Source organism: Euprymna scolopes, chromosome 19, assembly GCF_053919585.1.
Source record: "Euprymna scolopes isolate OS-2025 chromosome 19, ASM5391958v1, whole genome shotgun sequence".
Taxonomy (NCBI): domain Eukaryota; kingdom Metazoa; phylum Mollusca; class Cephalopoda; order Sepiida; family Sepiolidae; genus Euprymna; species Euprymna scolopes.
Genome location: NC_136500.1, coordinates 36,663,863 through 36,685,454, shown reverse-complemented (window position 1 = coordinate 36,685,454; position 21,592 = coordinate 36,663,863). Strand labels below are relative to the sequence as shown.

The window sequence follows — 21,592 nt, the reverse complement described above, 5'->3', positions numbered from 1 at the left end:
AAAGGAGTGCACGTCTGATCACATCAGCGGTTCGGACAAAAGAGAGGAATATAGAGAACGGAAGTGAAAAGAAGAATGCGAAACAGGAAGTGGAGACACTACCTGTCAGACACATCGAAAACTAAGACGAGCAAATAACTGCTGCGTCATTGATGAATGTTTGTGTGCATGTGTGCACAACATACTTATTCGCATATCAGTCTGTAAAGTGCGTGTATGACGATGTCACTTTCTTGAACACGGTAATTTAAAACCTAATCTTAATTTCTAGAAAGTTTCCTTTTTTTTTGTTGTTGTTTGGTAGGATTTGCATGTATTAAGGATGAAGGTTATACGAGCAATGTACAGAGATGATCAAATTCATATTAAAATTAGCAGCACATTTAGGGACAGCTGTAATGTTGAAGTAGGAGTACATCTGGCTTCTGTTCAGAGTCCATTGCTTTTCATGTGTGTTTTAGAAGCATTGTTTAGAAAGTTTTGTACAGCAATATTTTTTACTGATGATTTACTGCTTGTCTGTGAAACAATGGGATGTCTATACGTTGAGTTAAAGATCTGGAGGAATGCTGTAAATGAAATTAAATGTCTGAGAGTGAATGTCATCAAGACAAAGTGATGATTATGGGTTATAACTTAACAATTACAAGATGTCTCTCTAACCACGGATATCCATGACAAATAACACCCTACATGAGAATTCTTCCTTAAACTCTTCGGCTAAACATTCATAGGCAATATGAGCTGGAACAAATACATTGAGGACATTGTGAAGGCTGCTGCAAAGAAGGTGGGTTACCTCTCTTGTGCTAGAAGACTACTCACACCTGATAGTTATCCTGTACCCCTACAAAGACACCATTTGTCCATGCATGGAGTATTATTGCCACATCTGGGATGGTGCATCTACCATTAGTTTCTTCCTCTTGGATAGGGTCTTAAAAAGAGTCTTCAATATAATAGGTCCCACTTTGTCAATTAAGCTCCAACCCCTGTCCCATCACCGCAATGTTACATCGCTGTGCCTGTTTTACAAGTATTGTAATGGAATGTGCTCTGATGAACTTGTTGCACTTGTGACCCCTTGACATACATATCTCCAACAAACCAGCTTAGCAACAAAATCACCCCCCACCCCCCACTGTTGAGGTTCCTAAATGCTAGAAAGCTTTCTACTCCAACAGTTTCTTCCCTTGAACAGCTAGACTTTGGAATTCCTTTCCTGCTACTTGCTTACCTGCAGAAGTTTAAATGTAACGTAAACCAATATCTTGTTAATCTTTCCTAGGCATGGTCCCAAATAGTAGCTTCTTAAGTGCAAGTGCCGATATGTCCTGTTAGAGGTGAACGTGAATAAAAAAAAAGTGTGGGAAAAAAAACAAGGAAAGGAAAGTTTCCCTGCTTAATTTTGTATGTTACTTGTAAGTATTGGGTACAAAAAAAGTGCAGTGAAATTGGGAATTAAGAGGCAACCAGTTTGTACATAAAAAATGTAAGACAATGACGTCAGATGAGAACTCCGATGTGGAGAAAGTATATTTTAATGGCAAAGCTAGTGAGGTCATCCAGAATTGTTTTACCCTGATCATGATCATGGTTGCAGTATTCATCCTGGGTCAGTTGGGCCGGCCTTTTAACGACAAGTTCAACATGTCCTGAATACTGGCTGATCAGACACGGCGATCAAAGGCTGCTTTTTGGTATAAGTGCAAGTCATTCGCAATTCTAGTGAGAGACCTCGTAAAAGTGAGGGTCCAAAATCAGTTCACTGTCCTGAGCTAGATTTTGAGTTGGCCACCACAACATTTCCAGGTGGTCCTGAGTCGATGACTTCATGGATGAAGTGACCTGGATGTTGGTAGTGGGTATGACCAAATCAGCGAATCTTGGTGATACCGATGGAGCACAGAAAGGTGCTGGTGTGATTGCAAGACTTAGATGGATTAAGTTTAGGAAACTTTTGTTATTACTAACCAGCAGAGTGTTACCACTGTTTATTAGTGAAGAGTTTATCAGGCATGTGCACCAGGCATGTGCACATAGGATGATAATATATGAAAAGGAAACCTGGTTTAAAGATGTGTTTACGTTGAGAGAAATGAAATGAGAATCATACAATTGCTGTGTAATATGAGTCTTAAAAACAGACTTAGATTTGATGACTTCAGAGGAAGATTAAATGTGGATAGTATAGGGGGATGTGTGCAGAATAGGAGACTTTGTTGGTTTGGTCACATTGAAAGAATTGATGCGAGTACTTAGGTTAGTAAATGTAGAAAGTTGTGGTTGCAAACCCAGTTGGCAGAGAAGGTAAAACAAAAGGGAATGATAACAATGAAATTAAAAGAAAGTGGGATAAATAAAGACCTGACCAGAGATAGGTTCGTTTGGAAGTCATTTCCTAAAAGCTGTCCAACACATGCTAAAAAACATGTTAAATAGAATATGATGATGATGATGATGATGATGATTATCTTTGTTGAAATAGAATTTTGGTGAAGTGTGGATTGGATGACTGCGTTCTAAGAATATCTGTTCTTATTAGAATTAAATTAAAATTCTAAGCATAAAACTTTGTCTCCATTTTATTAAAATTGTAAGGAAAAGGGTAACAACCGATATCCGAATTTATGATGGTGATGGGAGCATAGGTTGAAACGCTTCTTAACAAGAAAAAAAAAAAAAACAGTAAATAACAACTCAGGAACAAATTGTAAAACTTAAAATAATAAATTTTATTTAACTAGAAGTAGTTTATTTTTATATAAGGGAGATGTGTAATTTGTATTCAATCCTGTATATTTATGATCTCTTATGAGCATGAAATTAAGATTAAAGTCGATGAATAAAGCGAAGAAATGTCCATTTTTATAAGTCGAAATTCTGGTATTATAATCCAAGTGAAAAAATAATATTTGTGTAATTGTATTGCCTTGAAATGTATTGGTTTGAAATCTTGTGTGACTGAGGAAATCTTATGTGACTGAGGAAATTTGTTATTGTCTTCATATTTTATGAAGAAACACTGCAAATGAAGGTATACCAAGAAGGTAAGAGTTTTGCAAGGAAAAATATTCATTTTTTGTTGTTTGCGTGAGTTTCATTGGTAAAGCATTGAGTAATTTATCCGTTGCAGCTTGAGCTTGGTATTCTTCATGGTGCAGCTTTATATCTTTTAGACGGAGACAGACATATAATAATCACAGTAACTTGCGGAGATGTTGTCTGGAACCGATTTGTTTTTTGTGCGTCAGGCCTTTTATGTTGATTTTCTAGAATGTTTCGGCTTGTTCACTGTCTATATGCACGAATAGACAAAAATATAGTCACATGGATTTGTGTGTAAAAAGATTGCGTCACAGCCACAATTCTATAGGCTGATAGAATTGCATGGGCGAATGGTGACAAAACCAAATTGTTCCTGAAATGAATAAGTTCTGGCTGAATACATTCTTCTGATTACGTGACCAAACGATTTAATTTAGCTGGTCACTATAAAATGGTAATGCTGTTTGGTTTTGAACTGAAAGTTTCATCACTATTTTTTCATGACGCCTCTGCAGTACTTTACAACATCATCAAAAATCTTTGCTGTCAAATCCACTCACTTCATTCTGAACTTGATCTCTCTTTTAGCTCATAGATTTCTTTGTTTCTTTCTATTGCCAAATCTGTTATGGTCTAATTTCCTGCAAACCTTAATCTCTAACTTAAATAGGAAATACAGTAGAACTCCGAGATACGGCATAAAAAATTAGTAACAAAATACAGTACAGTATATAATACACATGTATATAAAATAACATTATTAATAACACCGTAACCAGGGTCTGGAAAAACATTATATTCCACATTGTATCCCGAAAAAACTGTATCCTAGGGCCACCATATCTCAGCATTCTACTGTATAGCGATTGGCACGCCATTCTATCCACATTGATAATAATTATTTATTAATGAAGATATTGCTGTGATTTTTAACGTTGAATATTAGAGACTAATCTCACCTTCATTTTTAGACTTAAATAGATTACGTAGCAAATTTTTGAGACATCAAATAGTTTTTGTTATTCATTTTTCTTTCATCTTCATTTTCAGGAGCTGAAATTCATTTTTCTGGCATTGATTTATTAGATGGCACTCCCGTTTTGGATGTGAAGCCATTTATTCCACAATATGATGACCCTTTTTGTAATTCAGCACTTTCTCAGTCAAACTGCAATGTTGAGGATCCATCAAGTGATGATCCAGGGAAGAGTGTGGATCAACTTATCTCACAAGTTGAAATTGATCCAGTTTCATCATCATCAAGTGAAACAACAAGTATGGATCATCTGGTTAGAACAGATCAACAAGCAAATGTAAATCAGCTGGAAAGGACTGATAAAATACCACTTTTTTCAAAAGGTGAACCAAATGATGATCAGTCTTTGAAAACAGATCAACTGACCTACTCATGTCATAGTAGGGAATCAGATTTGAAAACCAATGCTAAAAAGAATTTGTCCTTGTCCACTGACTGTTTATCAGTCACAAGAACGTGTGCTGGTTCAAAACGAACACATTTAGCAAATCTACCTTTAAACGACAAAGATGATAACACCTGCTCTGCAGCAAAACATAGCTTTCAGACTGATGCTTTAATTTCTTCAAATTCTGAAGATTCAAATTCATTAAATATTCATGCATCTCGATTCTGTACCAAAGACAAAAATGAACATTCCTTACTGAAAGATCTCCTGAATCCTGAAAATGACAATTTAACTTCAATATCTCTAAAGGTCAATCGAAATTTCGATTCTAAAGATTGTGTGAATCCAGTCATCCAGAAACCAGAGATTCAAACAAGTAATGATCCAGATAGACGTACAATGACCGCATCTTGGGTCACACAAGCACCTGTTTCTAAACTGACTGTGATATTTACTGAAAGAGCCAAAAAACAACTGCTGAAGTTTAGTCCAGATTCGGCAGACTCTGCATTCAGATTACAATTCTTACAAAATAAAAATGAAGTGCACCAAGCAATTTCAGACATTTTAGCAGAGGATCCAAGATCCATTTATCGACGGAATGCATGCAAAGACAATTTGTATTATTTTGCTGTGGATTCTGTTCACATAACATCCTGGTTTTTTGACCACTTTGCTGAAATTCTATTCATTCAACCAGCTTCGCATGTTCCGCAAACCAGAGATTCATAAGCTTTTACGAAAAAGAAACCTTTTCTACAAACTTTGAAATATCTATAAGATTTATGTGTCAGATATGTGGGTTGATGAGGCTTATATTTTTCATCTGGTATCAATCTATAATTAACATTGAAGAATATGAAATATTTTGGTGACAAAAATATTTCATATTCTTTAGTTGATGCTTTTGCTTTTCGGATTTAAACTGGAAGTAGAAAACACACACAGACACACACACACACACACGCACACACACATAGTTGTTCAAAGCCAGTGATTACCAGAATCAGTTTGTTCCTTTTTATATTGGAACTAGCTGGCTTTGTCAATTTGCTATAACTTAACAAAATTTGCTACCTGAAACTAGTGTTGGGGCGATTAATTGGAATCGGGTATCAGAAAAATCGGAACTTTTTTGGGTATCAGAATTGGAAAAAGTTGTTTTTTTTTCATTTTTTTTTATAAAGGAATCACCACTTATCACCCCAGAGGCCATTCAAGGATAAGGGTTAAAGAGTGTCCAGTAGTCAAAGAGATAATATCAGTAATCGTTAGCAGTGTAAATTTGGTAAATTGGATTACTTAAGGAAAACTACTTATCAAGAATTTGTTTACGTTGGACTTGAAGATGACCAAATTGTAGTCAGCTGGAAAGCAGGAAAAGGGAAGACAATTCCACAGGTGTGCAGTTCTAAGAAAGAAGCTTTATTCATGGAATCTGCATTTAGGTTTAGGCACAGATAAAGAGTGGAGGAAATTATTGATAGTGTTTTCAACTAGACGGGTGTTTCTCTTGAATGTTTGATGAGAGGGGAACCATACATTGGAGCTCAGATGAGCATTTGCCATAAAAATAACGATAAAGTAGAGACCATAAAGTAATGAAACAAAAGAAAAAAAATCCATTTGCTTGATCAATAGTGTGAGTGAGAAAGAGTAAGCAAGCAAGCAGTCACCCTCTCCTCTCTCTAGGAAATCGGTCGGCACTTCTACACTATTGGGATGAAATTTCGGAAATCGTAATACTGAATTTCACATAAAACAGTGGTATCTCTGTATTCTTTGTATTTTTAAGATGATTATATCCAAAAATTACGAAAATCGATAAGGTAGAAAATTATTTATTAAATAAAATAGAATTTGATGAAAATGATCGTAAGACACAGGAAAGTTCAAAAGAGAGGTATTTTTCTATTTCGAATTAAACAAGATGGTCGAAATTTTTCACCTGCTAACATGATTAAAGTTGTATTTTTAATAATTCAGTAATATTCAGGTAATTTCGACTGCATAATTTGGAAGCTACCATTGTAACTTATTAGAATTAACAAAAAAAACTCAATTGAAACCATTGTTTTTATCTGAGAACTCCATTTATCGACTACAAAATCTCGTCCCAATTCTGAAGAAGCGCCAATTTGTCTAATCAATGATATTAATTTAATTTAAATTACCTCTCTTGAAAAATAAAGTAAAATATTTTAAGGAAGGTTGTAATAATTTATATTATTTTTATTAAATCACTTAAATTACTAATAATATTGTTAAAAGTATTGCATATATATAGGAAAAATAAAATAAAGTTACAAATAAATAACACTAAACATTCATTTATTATGAACTGTTAAAAAAAAAAGCTGTGCAAATTAAGTATTCAAATAGTATTGTTGTCTCCTTTCTTTCTCATATATATACAGTATTTCAAAATATTACATTGTATTAGTGCTTTAAATAACAGCCATCTTGATGGTGGTTTACATGTAATAAATGGAAACAACTTTCACATTTGTTAATTTAAATAACGTATAGCGTTACAGACTAGCAAATTGGTTATGCTAACTTTAAACCTGTCAAATATATCGTAGTCACTTGCATATTAATACAACTGTAGAAAAGTATGTGTAAATGTAGCATTAAGAAAAAAAACAAAATGCAGAACAAGAGCTCAACTGTTGAAAAAATTGTGTTTATTTTGCAAATAACATTTTGCAGTAACAGCTTTGTTTTTCTCTCCAAAAAATGAAAAACAAAAAAATTATTTGTAACACAACTTGACAACTGCAAAAAAAAAAAAAAAAGAGGATGAATAAAGAGAAAATTTTACTTGTTATTAACTCTTTTCACCTCAAGTTTCACTGTTATTGTTACAATGATGTATGACTGTCTAAATAAAATACAGTGCATATACACTTTTATTAGATAACTGCAAACAAAAACAAGGGAAATAACTCTCACACATTTACATGGTTCTCCAAAATAAGGGGTTCTTCTTCATTATTGTAATGAAATTAGAAAAATGGAATATTGAATTTCAAATGAAACCAATTGTATCTACTCAATGTTACAGTAATGAACATATCCATAAATTATGAAAAACAATAAGATAGAAAATTAATTATTATTGAAAGCAGTTTTCAAAGACAATTAGCGAAAATTAAAATTGCTAAATTGGCTAAAGAAAATATTTACCTTCCTTTTTCTTACAATTAGAACTCTTTGATTTTTTTTTTTTAATTTTTTTTTTTTTGCAAAACTCAGTTTTCACTAATTGTCTTCAATACCTACTTTTATTAATAATTAATGTTCTACCTTATCATTTTTCCTAATTGTTGGATATTTTCATTACTATGACGTGACAATTCACTAGATGCTATTGGTTTCACTTGCAAATTCAGTATTTCAATTTTCGAATTTCACTACAATAAGGATTAATAGGATGTTTCCCCAAAATGTATAGATTCTTTGAAAATAATATATACACTCTTTGAAATTGAAAAAAAAAATTTGATTATTAGCTATGAAAATTTCAAAGAGTGTAATACATTATTTTAAAAGAATGCTTCAGGTAGAATCTCTCTCTCTCTCTCTCTCTCTCTCTCTCTCTCTCTCTCTCTCTCTCAGCAAGAGAACAAGACTTCTAGCAAAATCAATTATGGCATTATGTTAATGATCTAGTCTCCTCCATGTTAAAAAAAAAATCAGTTTTTATCCAGAATACAACCTAATTAAAAACAAAACAAAAATACAGAAATTTCTTTTTTGTACCTGTCACGGAATGAAAATGTCCTGTTCCAAAAAATCATATGAATTGACCAAGTTTTCTTTTCTATATAGAAAATCATTTTTTTAATGATTTTTTATTGATTTTAATAGTAAATTGTAGCCATTACAAGCTACATTTTAAATTTGATAATTCAAATTGAATTGTTACCTCTTGTTTGGTAAGCATAAAGGATCAAAACATCTTGTTTGATCATAAAATTTGATTTTTTTTAATTAAATTTTGGAATATGACATTTTCATTCTGTCATGGGGATGTACATCATAAAGATGTTTCTGTATTTTTTATTTTTTAATTAAATTGAATTCTGGACTTGCACAAAAAATCATGTACCAAAACCAAAGTTTTTGCAAATGATTTTTCTGCCAACATAGAATGTCTGATCATGGTTTTCTCTATCTTCGTCATTTTCTTCTCTCAATGGTATTCTCAGGTTATTTCCGTGGAGAAACAAAACAGCCTTTTTTTTTTTTTTTTTTTTTTCCCCCCCAATATCAGATCACTTGGTTTTATTATGAAAGTGACAAGTGACAAACCTCCTTTTTTTTTTTTTTTTTATTCAATTTTCACCCCAAACAATGCACAGTGCCACTTTGAAGCAGGGGGCTACTATTAGGGACTTAATTAGCGGGGTCATTATGAAGGGAGAAGAGTAGAAAGATGTTTGTTAACATTACACTTGAACTTCTGCATATCATTGCAGTTAAAGCAGAATCCCGGAAGGGAGTTCCAAAGACCCGCAGTTCTGGGGTAGAAACTATTGGAGTAAAAGGCTTTCTTGCACCTAGGGATCTCTACTGTAAAGGGATGAGACTTAGTAGCTTGTCGGGTTTGTTGGGGGTAGTTACGTCGGGGAGGTACAAGTGTTTGCAGTTCGTCAGAGCATTCACCATTAAAGTATTTGTAGAACAGGCAGAGGGATGCAACATCTCGTCGATGGGACAGAGGTTGAAGCCTAGATGACAGTTCAGGACCTATCAGATTGGCGACTCTTTTTTGAACCCTGTCCAGGAACGAGAGACAAGCAGCAGATGCACCAGCCCAGATGTGACAACAGTACTCCATACATGGGCGAATGGTTACCTTATAGAGGTATAGGATACTGTCAGGCATAAGTAGCAAACAGGTGAAACTAAGTCCAGTAAGTAAAGTGGATAGGTTAGCAATTCAAAACCATAGTTAGCTGCTTCAGCTACTGCAAATTGAGGAGTTCAAATGGGCACTTGCTTCTTTGCCATTGAAATCCCCATAAAGAGAAGCCATGCAAACTGATGCCATCTGCTTGAACTTCTTTGGAGGTGGTGAGCTGGGATATTTGTGTTGAATATTTTATTTGGGTTTGAAGTGATGAACCCAGCCTTCATCTTATTACTAATCTCTGGTGGGAATTCTTAGAGTTAGCCTGAAAGGGAGACCAAAGTCTCCTAGAACTGGCAACCTTTTTCAGCATGTGTTCTAGTATCAACATTCTTGGTATCCATCTTATTCATTCCTAACATCTCACTTAAAACAGAATCAGAACTAAAACCTGTGGGCTATCTGTTGGACTGTAAGGTATCTTTTTTTTTGTTTTAGGATAATGGTGTACGGAGATTATAAGATAATGAAACATTACTATAAGAGAATTGAAAATAATGGCAGAAGTAGCCAAAATTTGATTACTTAAGAGGATGGCTCTACAGGTATTTGTTGGCATTGGTCTTAAAGACGACCATGTTGTAGTCTGCAGGGAACTAGTTCCATGGTGATGTGTTCTACAGATGGGAAGTTCTTATGTTATTAAACAGTAGTTGAGACGTTTGGTTGATCTGGCCAGAGATAATCTTCGGTATTATTCCTGGCCCACATAGATAAAGGTTCAGTGAAAGGAGGCATTTACAGATGACTTGTTTACAGTTAATTGTAGTTAGATGGGCTGGTGAGCAGGTGGGTACTTATACAAACAACATCAGATGGTTGGCTAGTTTGGAGCAATTGGTCTGGAAAGGTTTGCCAAATTGGAATTTGTTATGGGGTTCATTCATGCCATTTTAATTAAACTCCAACAGGTACACAAAAATTAAGACACTGACCATGGGAGACATAATAATGAGAGCAGGAGTACTGACATCGACTGGGGATGAAAATTATTATGTGGTCACAGCTGTGCATCCAACCCACAGTAAATTCACAGTTCCTACTAAGAGCAACCTTAGCTCCAGTATAACCTGTTACAAATGTGGTGACAAAGGTCACATAATGAGAGACTGCCAAAGATATGGAACACATTGCTACCAATTTAGCAAGATTGAATACTGGGCCCAGAACTGTTAAAAAATCGAGCCAGGGAACAAGGCATCAGCGCCAGTGTTCTCCACCATCAGGATGTAAATTTAAAACTCTAAGTGATTATCATCCATGTTGATGGAATGTGGTGTTCAGTATTGACACAGGTTGTTCACATACAATAGTAGATGTGAATTGATGCCGATCTTGGAAGACACAAAGGTGAATATCTTGATTATTGGAGGCGTGTCCCAAGTATACTGCAGCAGGGGAGTAGTCGTCATTTCCAGGCCATAATGCTGTTAAGATCAATGTTCTGGTAATGCATGGTAAACCACTCTGGTTTGATCTGTTTTGGGGTCAGTGTGATAAAGGCATTACTATTGGGCCTATAAGAGTGGTTCGGATCAGCGGCCATCTTCATCAGTGAATCTAACTTTACAACTACCTTCAAGCATTGGAGATAAGCATGGGAAGAAAAACAAACTGCGCACCTAAGGAACTGCGCAATGGAGTGTCCAAATAACGGGTGGTTGCAGAAATTCAACCAGAATATGATCAGGACATGAATAGACAAGGGTTGACTTATGTCATACCTGGAAGAAAGGCCCAGACCTCTCAAGGAGTTAATTCAGTTGATGGCCGTAATACAGTAGAACAAGAAATGCGGCCAGTGATGAACTATCGTGAACTTAACCATCATGTAGACAAATTTATGGAAAATACAGCTGTTTGCACTGCTAAATGTGCCTAGGTATTGTGCCTATGTATTGAAGGGGGAACCTATTGAGGAAAAAGAAAAAAATGGCTAACATCTGGGTGTGTATAAGCTCATAAGTCTGCTATTGGTGAATATTTATTGCAGTGCCATATTTACATTGAAGGGTACGCGGATGAAACTTTCTCTATTTTACACAGAACACACTTAAAAAACCACTTAAAAATTTCTGAGGCAGTATCTATTAATTTGCGCCAACCATCTCTGTGTAAACAGAAAGAACATACCCATAATTTGGAACTTATGTGTGTTCGATGAGATTGTTTCCTTTTCTCTATTCCCGCGATACTAATTTTTTTTTCCTACTCTCACTAGTAATTTATGGTCTTTTCACCACATTCTTAAATGATGTTGCTGATGTTCATTTTGAAAAATGTAATCCGAAAGACGTCTCAATAGAGATTGTTTTTCTCTATCCCACTTTTTACTTAGCCCCATTTCTGTCTAATTTTATGTTTTTTAAACATTGAATCAGAGCTTAGGAGAAACAAAATATTTTAGAAGTGTATTCTAGTTTCTTTTCGTTTTAAAAATTTTCTTTAATAAACTATAAAAAGAATCCTCAACAATTGATAATAATGGCGCTGCACCTAGTATTATTCAAATGTGATATATAGTTATGTCAGTGTCTATGATTGTCTAGGATGGTGAGTATATACTTGTGCATATGTATATACGAGAGTCTTAAGTGTTCATGATTGTCTAGTTCTTTATTGTACCTCGAATTGATGCATTTATAACATGTGTATAACAAGATACTAACAGATGAGACATGTCTTTCCAACATGACGAATAACATTATCAGTGGAGATGCCAGTAAAAAGCACATACCTTTTCCTTTCCTGACAGTTGCGAAAGAAAACACCAAGACACAAATTATAGTTTCTTATGCATAAGTCTTTTATTCTGTTTGGAATTCCTCTCACTTATAGTTGTCTACATTTCACTGAATTTTACATTCAACCGCTTCCAGAGACATCAATGGAACCGTCCAACTTAACTGTCTCTCCTCGACTGTCTCTCTTCAACTCTGACTTAACTCTATGTATATATAAAAACTATTTTCCTTTCTGATTACATCATCAATATATGTATACTTAAAAGATCGCCTGATCTTTTGTCTTATTTCATTTGTTATTATTTTTGTTAGCTAAAATTCCTAACTGTTTAAAGTTAAATAACTAAAAATTCTATTTCGAAGTTATTTCAAACTAGTTTATTTCTAAAATTCCATTTTATCAAGTTACCATTCCTAGTACATTTTTTTAGCTGACAAAACATCTAGACTGCAAAACAACAATCATAATGATAACTATCTAGTTTACTTTCTGGTGTTTTCCCGGAATCAATAATACAACACAGGGTGCTATCGTATAAGAAAGCTGTGATAGTCATCAAAGAAGCAAGCGCCCACGTGTTTGTGCCTTGTGTGGCTGTACATAAAAACAGCAACAATAACAGACTTACCTTCAGGTGGGATCTGAAAGAGAGGCACCATGAAGATTGACTGAGCTTTTATACCAAACCTGAGTCACATGTTTACAGGTCATGTGATGGGGGTAAAATGGATAAAAACGGTGTGAGAATTGATAAAGGAGGAGAAGAACGAAAATGAAGTCATCAGGCATTTCATTTAACCACTACCAGGAAGCAACTGTGGCAAGAACGAATTTATTCATTTTTTTTTTTTTGAAAGGAAAAATTGGCAACTGAAGTTATTTCAACAAAAGCCATGACAGAGAACTTTTGACTTGGTCTGGACTGGAACAATTGGGGATACACATACACTAGGATTGATGGTCTGGAGGGAGTATGGTGCTCTGAGCTGCAAGCAAGAAAACACTATCCTAGAAGTTCTCCATACCATCACATAATGAACTATATTCACCTTGTGTGGAAGGCTTGTCGGGCACCTGTTAATGTGTGCATGGCTTTGTGTAAACAAAATGGAAGGTGTTACACATTATCCTGTGTCATAGGACCATAAATGTAATCCCTCTGTAGGCAGGTTGTGCACATGGGCAAGAAGATATGCACCAACCCTAAGTTCCAGTAGTTACTTTAAACTTCATCTAGTGATGGACCCCTCAAAATAGAAGCAGACACTCACTGGTCACTGGAAATTACCGCTCTGATGCTCAGAGCACATAAAACATGCACGACCCCAAGTCTGTGTGGCAATACCTTTTAACATGTTGTTCAATGTTGTGGTTGAGTTTCTCCTTTGTAGATGTTCTGGTAATGCTGATATGGTGCTTCTTTCAAGCTGCAGGCCTCAGGTTAGATTTGAAATCAGCTGGATTACTCTCAAAATAAAGAGGCAATCAACAATTATACTCGGAGGTCATTTTCTTATCAACAAAATTATTTGCATAAAATAATTTTATGTATAATTCATACACAAGAAGGATTAGTTAAATTGCAATCTTTTCTGCTTTTTTAACTTTATTAGAGAGATTATACTAATAAGAAAAAACAAAACTTGGCAACTCTGTTGATATTCACTTGAACCGTTCTAAAAACTATCATCTTTATTTAATATTGAAAGATTTTATTTTTCTGATATACAGGAATTTGGGACGTCTGAAATTCTTACCAAATATCAACCACACCTGATTCCTAGTTAGCCAGCAAGGCAATCTGGTGTTGCCTAGTGTTAGAATTGGTGTTACATTCATGTGGCATCAAGTAATCAAGAGGAGAGCTAGTTTGATCATGAGGGGCTAGGATGACAAAATGATTAATTCCCTCCTCTGGTATATCATGTTTGAGACCATAAAATGAATTTCGGTTTAGGATGAACTGTTCCATATCAAAGGCTGTCTACTGGCACAATGTGATCTCAAAAGATCAAGCTTTTTAAGTTTTCAACTTGTATTCTTTGTCGAATAATAAATTGTTGTAAATTCTAATTTACAGAGTTTATACTGAATTCCTTATATATCAATGCTCTATTTCGAATATTGAGCTTTTCATCTAGTTAGGATTGTCCTATAAATATTAGCATTAATATTTATACTCATTTTAAGTTTACAGAATTATTTAGTTTGCAAACTTAAATTTTTGGAATTGATATACTTGAATTATTATGTTTTTTTTTTTTTTTTTTTTTTACACGATGGTCACCACTTATCAAGGCCCGGAAGGCACTCAGGGATGAGGGTTATTGCAAGTACAGTACGTTAGTGTGGAGATTTGATGAAGTGTTTACTTAAGGGGGCGGTTCATTAGGAATTTGTTAACATTGGACTTGAAGACATCCAAGTTGTAGTCAGGTGGGAAGCAGGCAGACGGAACAGAGTTCCACAGTTCCACGCTAGGGTTTTGGGATGTCATAAAATTACCCTTTTCCATGAAAATTCAAGTATCTCTGATTTGTATAAAACTTGAAACCAATTAAGAAAGATTTACAAAATTCCAAGACAATTTGAATATTTTGAAGAGTTGTTAGTGGCCATAAGAAGTATACAATTCATCTTTATTGAAAAATTGTCGTCCATTATAATTTTCTTTCTTTTATTCTTATTTTCTATGATATTAAATCAGATGTAAATATGTTTGTGTGGAATAAACTCTGAAACTAGTCAACCTATCATTATCAATTTTTAAGAGAGCTTCTAGGCATAACAGTCAGTAATGAGGGCTATATTTACTTTTATGTGAAGTGGGGGGAAAGAATCAAACGCCTTCTTGAAAATAAATATAACATAGATTTAAAAACTACTATTCAAATTTTCATGCAATTTGGAATATAACTAGTATCACCATAAATATTGTTATTAAAAAAAAAAGGCCTAAAATTTCAGGATCAATGATGATCACTTCCAAATGTAACTTTGTTAATTTAACACGAAACGAAATTTATAAATTGAAAAGTTGGAAGACCCTGACATCTCCTGATAATGGATTACTCGGTCTATAAAAGACACTAACAAGCGGAAGTAGGTAAATCTTGATATTACAGCATCCACAATAACCATTCGTGTATAAATATCTTATTTGTTAGATTGTATGTTTTTTTTGTACAATAAACCTGTTATACTTATTCTGTGTGCTGACCATCATTTAATCTGAATTAATTTATACTGAACTAGCGGGGGTACCTGGTGTTGTCCGGTTGTTTGGAGGTGTGTGTAAGGAGGGGGGGAGGTAAAGTAAGGAATAAGCGGTGTAATAACCCTGGTTAACTATTTTAAAAAGAAAAACCAAAACAAGCAAAAAAAACAGCGAACAAACATATAACTTATTTAAAAAATAAATCGGAAAAACAAAAAGCGAAAATCAGTGAAAAAAATGAACGTCTTTTGAAAAACAAAAACAAAAAAAAAACAGCGGAAAGCAGGGAAAAAAGTCATTAGTAACCCTTCGATTCGCTTCTTTTTTTTTTTTTTTTTTTTTTTTTACAAAGGCATCACCACATTATCAAGGCCCAGAGGCCACTCAAGGATAAGGGTTAAAGAGTGTACAGTAGAAATTGGTCAATATAGTAATCATTAGTAATGAAAATTTGGTAAATTTAATAACTTATATGGAACGGCTCATCAAGAACTTATTTACTTTAGACTTGAACACAACCATATTGTAGTCAGCCGGAAAGCAGGAAAACGGAAGACAATTCCACAGGCGTGCAGTTCTAAGAAAGAAGCTTTGTTCATGGAATCTACGTTTAGGTTTAGGCACAGATAAAGAGTGGGGGAAATTATTGATAGTGTTTACAGCTAGACGAGTGTTTCTTGTGAAAGTTTGGCGAGGGGGGACCATAGATTGAAGCTCAGTTGAACACTTTCCATGAAAATAACGATACATCAGAGACAAACTCGCAACATCTCTTCTGTGAGATAGAGGTTGCAAGGAGGAGAAAAGGACATCTCCTACGAGACTACGAAGTCTATTTTGAACTCTATCAAGGCAGGACAAGTCCTTTCTAGCAGCTCCTGCCCAGATGTGGCAACAGTATTCCATCCTTGGACGTACCTGGCTCTTATATAGGTAGAGAATAGCATCAGCAGTGAGATATCTACTGGATCGATAGAAAGATCCCACCATTTTTCCAGCGGCCTTGGCAACAGATTTGATATCCGTGTTCCATTTAAGATCAGGAGTAATGGTCAAGCCCAGAAGCTTGTCAAAACTTGAGGCCTCCTGAAGACGAGAGCCATTCATTTCAATTGATGACAAATGTGAATTAGAATGTTGATGATCCCGTAAAGAATGAACGTTAAAATTCTATTCTAGTTTTTTTTTAGTCAACTACAAAATGAAATAAAGTGAAAGAAAAAATGGCATAAATAACCCTTTGATTCACTTAAGTCCATGGTGCGTTTCACCCAGTAGAAAACATAGAACAAAAAGGAATGTTAAAATGTCATTCCAGTTTTTTAAAGCAACTATGAAGTAAAGAAAACCAAAACTGGTGTTTCTTCGTACTGTCCCTTGTGAACGATTCCGCAATGGTGTAAGTGGTAGCGGGGGTAGGAGGAATTTATTAGAGAGAAAAGATTTTACAACTTCCATTGATTCTAATCGATTTTGGCAGTGAACTCTCACCAGAAAAAATATAGGAATCTACGATTATCGAGGAAGTGTAGAGGTAATAGGCCTATAACACACCTCATGTAATGAGCGGCAGTTTATGCATATTACATTTGCATGAAATGTCTTGATTTTCAATCCTATTAAGGTCAAAGTCGCAGAGGCAAAAATGAGTTCATTTTATACATATATATATAGGGAGGGATAGGGATATATTCCTCCAGGGATATATCATAAATCGTTTTCAAAATGCTATCCTTTGTTGTCTACACGTCGCTTCAACCACTCATCAATTGCAGTATGCACAACTTTCATTAAGGAATGGTTGTTACAGCAACAAAGACATGTTTTAAGGAGGCCGGAGTTTTGTGTGGTTTAGTTCAGACCATACTTTCTAATACTTACTATAGTTTGTAATCCAGGTAGAATATAAATACTGAAAGGGCCAATTTTTAACCTCAATGAAATCAAGAATATTTTATGAAAACAACTCCTGTGTGACTTTTACTTTTTGCACTGGAGTTTGATTCTGCGGGAAGTTCTATTCTTTTCCATTGAATATGTATTTACACATGAGCATTGGTCTTAACTACTTTTATTTTGTAAAAATAAAATGAAGGTTCATCATCCTGTTGTAAGCCCCTCTTTCCTCACAAATTCAGTATCAAAACATGTGGTCACCATTTTGCTGGTAGACACATTTAACTTGTGAATGACTTCTAAAGCTTTCTTTGAACTGCAGACATGCACTCCTCATGATTTTAATGATTGAAGTTTTTTCTAAAGTGTAATTTTTTCTCGTCTGTGGAAAGGATACATCTGTGTGCACCTCTTGCATACCTGACCAGAAGCTGTATTTTAACAATAAATTAGTAGCGAGACCCCATGTTGCTTGGGATTGAATGAGGATAAATCCGTGAAATTTCCTATTTTTCAATCAAATTGATTCATTGCCTGCTCTAGTCAGGGATCAACCACGATGCACCGAGTCAAAGCTTCACATGCCTTCCTGCAGTAACTTAGTCCTCAAGATAACTGTGTAGTCTACACTGTAGAGAACCTAGTTGATTTTATGAATTCATTTTTATATAATGGTTTGAATTAAAGTTGAAAATGCAAAAGACACGTATCATGATTCAATTGTGTTCTAAACAGAAACATTAATTTCGAAAGTGCTACTGTCTTATCAATGAAACTACAATTGATTTTATTTGCTGGACCATTCTGCTTGCACGATAATAAAACTTCTCAAATGCACTTGTGATGCTAGGCTGTATTAGAGTGTTAACTTTGGTCAAAATTGAACTGTTCCTTCTTTTAATCGGATTTTTTCAATTATTAATTTTTGATACTTATCAGGAGCATTTGGATACAAAACCTACCTAAGGGCACTCCCAGACACAAAGTTATTTGTGTAAAATTTCATAAAGATTGACCAAGCCATTTTGGAGTTCATAGAGACCAAACTTAAATAAGCTACTATAGGAAACGCGTAACTTACCTAACTAGCACGTGTGCATAATTCAACGGGGCGATCATAGAACGAAATGAATGAAGAAGAAAGAAACAAAAATGGCTGCTTTATCTCTTTATATGCCTGCAATGTGACCACCCGATATGTAAATGAGATGGTCCTGATTGGAGATAAAAGAGGGTTGATTTTTTAGAGAGGGTGGATTTTGAAGTTGGATTTTGAAGAAATAAGTTGAATTAGCAGAAGTTCGTTGGGAGTTGAGAGAAGGTGCGTGACGTATACAGAAGTTTGGAAGTTGGAAGTTTGGACAACAATGTCAACCTTACCCAGGAAATTATTGGTGTAACGGGCAGAAGAAATAACACTCAAGTTATTGAACTATAGATACACATACACAAAGTGCCTTTTAAATATAAGTAGAGATAGAGATACAGCATAGAATATTTTAAACAAATCATTAAAACAAAGGAAGAGCATCCTAACCGTAAAACTTTGAAAACAGTAAAAAATTCAATTTTATTAATACTAGAGGGTGAAATGATAAAATTATGACCCTAGAAAAGGCGACATGATTCCATTTCTGTTTGATAAAAACCGGTTTTCTTTTTTTGTTGCAGACCATCTACTAGTTCGTCAGTTGTGTACAAATCTCAAGAGTGGTAGGAGCCTTCTATCATGTTTGAAAGTGACACAGTGTTCGATGAGCAAGATTGGAGATGCACTGCTGTACAACTCATGCTCTCTACCAATCCAAGTTATGACAACAGGACCATTGCCAGTACCCTCAAAATGCTAGATTGCCATGAATAACAGGAATGTGCCCAGGGTGATGAAAGCAAAGTTTCCAGCCACGGTTAAGGTCTTTGGTGTGATTTCAAGTGAAGGCCACATTATGCAACCTCATATCTTCGAAGTCGGCTTGAAACTCAACACCAAAGTGTACTTAGATGTGATGAAGAGTGTGGCGATTCTCTAGTGCAATCAGGTGATCACCGGTAGACCCTGGGTGTGGCAGCAGGACTAGGCGCTGGCCGACAAGTCCAAAGAGACCCAGGCTTGGCTTGGGTGCTACGACATAGTACTTTTCTCTCATTGGCCCTCTCCCCCTTCTGACCTGAACCCGCTGGACTACTTCGTTTGGTTATATGTCGAGAACATCACCAACATAACCTCCCACAACCCTACAGCCAGCCTGATCTCTGCCACCCATCAAGGATTCGCTAAGCTCCCACTGTCGCTTGTGGAAAAGACATGCTCTCAGTTCCAGACACATATCGAGGTGGTGATTGAGGCTAAAGGCAGCTACATTGAATTGATGTCAGCTTTACTTCATAATCAAGTGATCTGAATTTATTTTTTCAATAAAGGTTTTAAAATAAAGTTGTAATGTTGTTTTCTTTTAGTTGACACTTTTATCATTCCACCCTGTAGATGGTTTAAAAAAAAATGAGTTGACTGTAGTCAAGGGTGACCTGAAGACTCCTTTTTTATTGACTACTACACCAAATTGCAAGGGTGGGTACCATTTCTTTTCCTAAACTGCACCACTTACTCTTGATTCTCACTTTAAAATGTTGACTGTTTAGCAAGAGACCCAGGCTTGGCTTGGGTGCTACGACATTGTACTTTTCTCTCATTGGCCCTCTCCCTCTTCTGACCTGAACCCGCTGGACTACTTCGTTTGGTTATATGTCGAGAACAGGTACCATTTAGCGCTAATATCTCAATCGATGTGAAACCTCCCCCCATTATGTGAAATGAGTTTGGGTAAATAATAGTGAGTCTAATGAGTTATACTTGATTGATTTTTGAGGAGAGTAAAAGGGGCAAAACGCCCCACCCACCATGGATTTTTTTATGGAAATCGCTTAAGACAATGAATAAAGCCATTCGATGTAAGGAGTTAAATAAAAATAAAAAAAAACACTTCAAAGTTAAAAACTAGTCAACAATAAATTTTATATAGATAGATTTTAATTCACCCCGCAAAGCAGTAATTCTTTCCTCTTTGTCAAAGACATTACTCATGAATGTGAGAACTAAAGGACAAAACAAGTGAAGTGAGAGTTTTTATAGGTACTTGCAAAATGAACGGCCGGTCCCTAAGATGTATAAACATATTGGCCTCTTCTTTCATTTAAAAATTCACCAAAATTCAGAAAATCAATCAATTTTAATGAAATTGGAAAGTATTCTAATTAAACTTATTGCTTTATTACAACAAAATTAATTAAACGAAATCAGTACACTTCCCGTGATTATACTTTTGTGAAAATCATGGAGACTTTTGTCTCATCATTTGAGTGAGAGTTTCTTTATACTGTAAATTGCTTTTTTTTGGTTCATTATTCAATTTTTAGTTTGAAAAAGTATATACATTTTCTTTCATTCGGTATCTGAAGATTTTAATTTACTAATTATCATTGAAATTATTTCACAAAACTGATAATTATTTTTCCAGAGAATTTTAAAGTTCATTTATTTCGACTTGAAATTCGAAAAAAATGCTGTGTTTTTTCAACATTTTTCACTGTATTTTTAAAAAAATTTTTACATGTAAATATGCATTTTTTTTCCTTTTAGAGATTAATTTTGGTCTGTTATCTTTCAAACACAATAAAAATTTAGATGTAAACTAAAACAAAAATAATTTTTATAAACTTCTTTTAAGAAGCATACGAGTCGCTTTTTGGAGTGGGGCGGGGGAACATTTTTGCCCATACTTACTTTTTAGATATGATTTTTGGGCATGGGCTGTGTGTTTTCGTCCACAGTATTTGTCAATTAATATTATAGAATTGAGATATTGTAATGAGATTGAGACACGATTCAGACAAATGCTAAAATGCAAAAGGCTATCTTCTTTCTTTTTCTGCTTTATTGGGATTCGCTCTCCTCTTCATTTCCAAAGGCAAGTTAGTTTTCACAGGAATGTGTTAATTCAAAATTTTTCAACCAATAAAAATCGTTTTAAACACAAAAAGTAACAAATCTATTTCAAATCAACCAAGTGCTCTAGTCTACAAAATCAGATTTCTCTAGAATTTTCAAGCCCGTCACACTGAAGGACCCAAGCAGGTATGCTCCCCCACTCTGTGCCTTTAGCCAGATGGGGGGGGGGTGCAGAAATGTCTGATGATTCACATGTAAACCTTTTTTATCTCACCCACACATTCTTACACACTAGTGGGAGTCAAGCGAGTAGAAATTAATTGCTACTCACAGTTATATACACACTAACAAAAACAAAGTAAACCAACACACACATACACAGTGCCACCCTGCTAAAT

The 21,592-nt window shown here is 35.0% G+C and overlaps 1 protein-coding gene across 2 annotated transcripts in view; it reads left to right on the top strand.

The window, feature by feature from the left end:
* The window catches only part of LOC145303531 (tRNA (adenine(37)-N6)-methyltransferase-like), a 38,014-nt gene extending 31,926 nt beyond the window's left edge, over positions 1-6,088 (top strand). For both annotated transcript variants that reach the window (XM_080144987.1, XM_080144988.1), the window contains exon 4: positions 4,099-6,088. In XM_080144987.1, coding sequence (XP_080001113.1) covers positions 4,099-5,204 — 1,106 coding nt within the window. In that variant the 3' untranslated portion in view covers positions 5,205-6,088. The remainder of the gene's footprint in view (positions 1-4,098) is intronic.
* Positions 6,089-21,592: the final 15,504 nt, after the last annotated feature.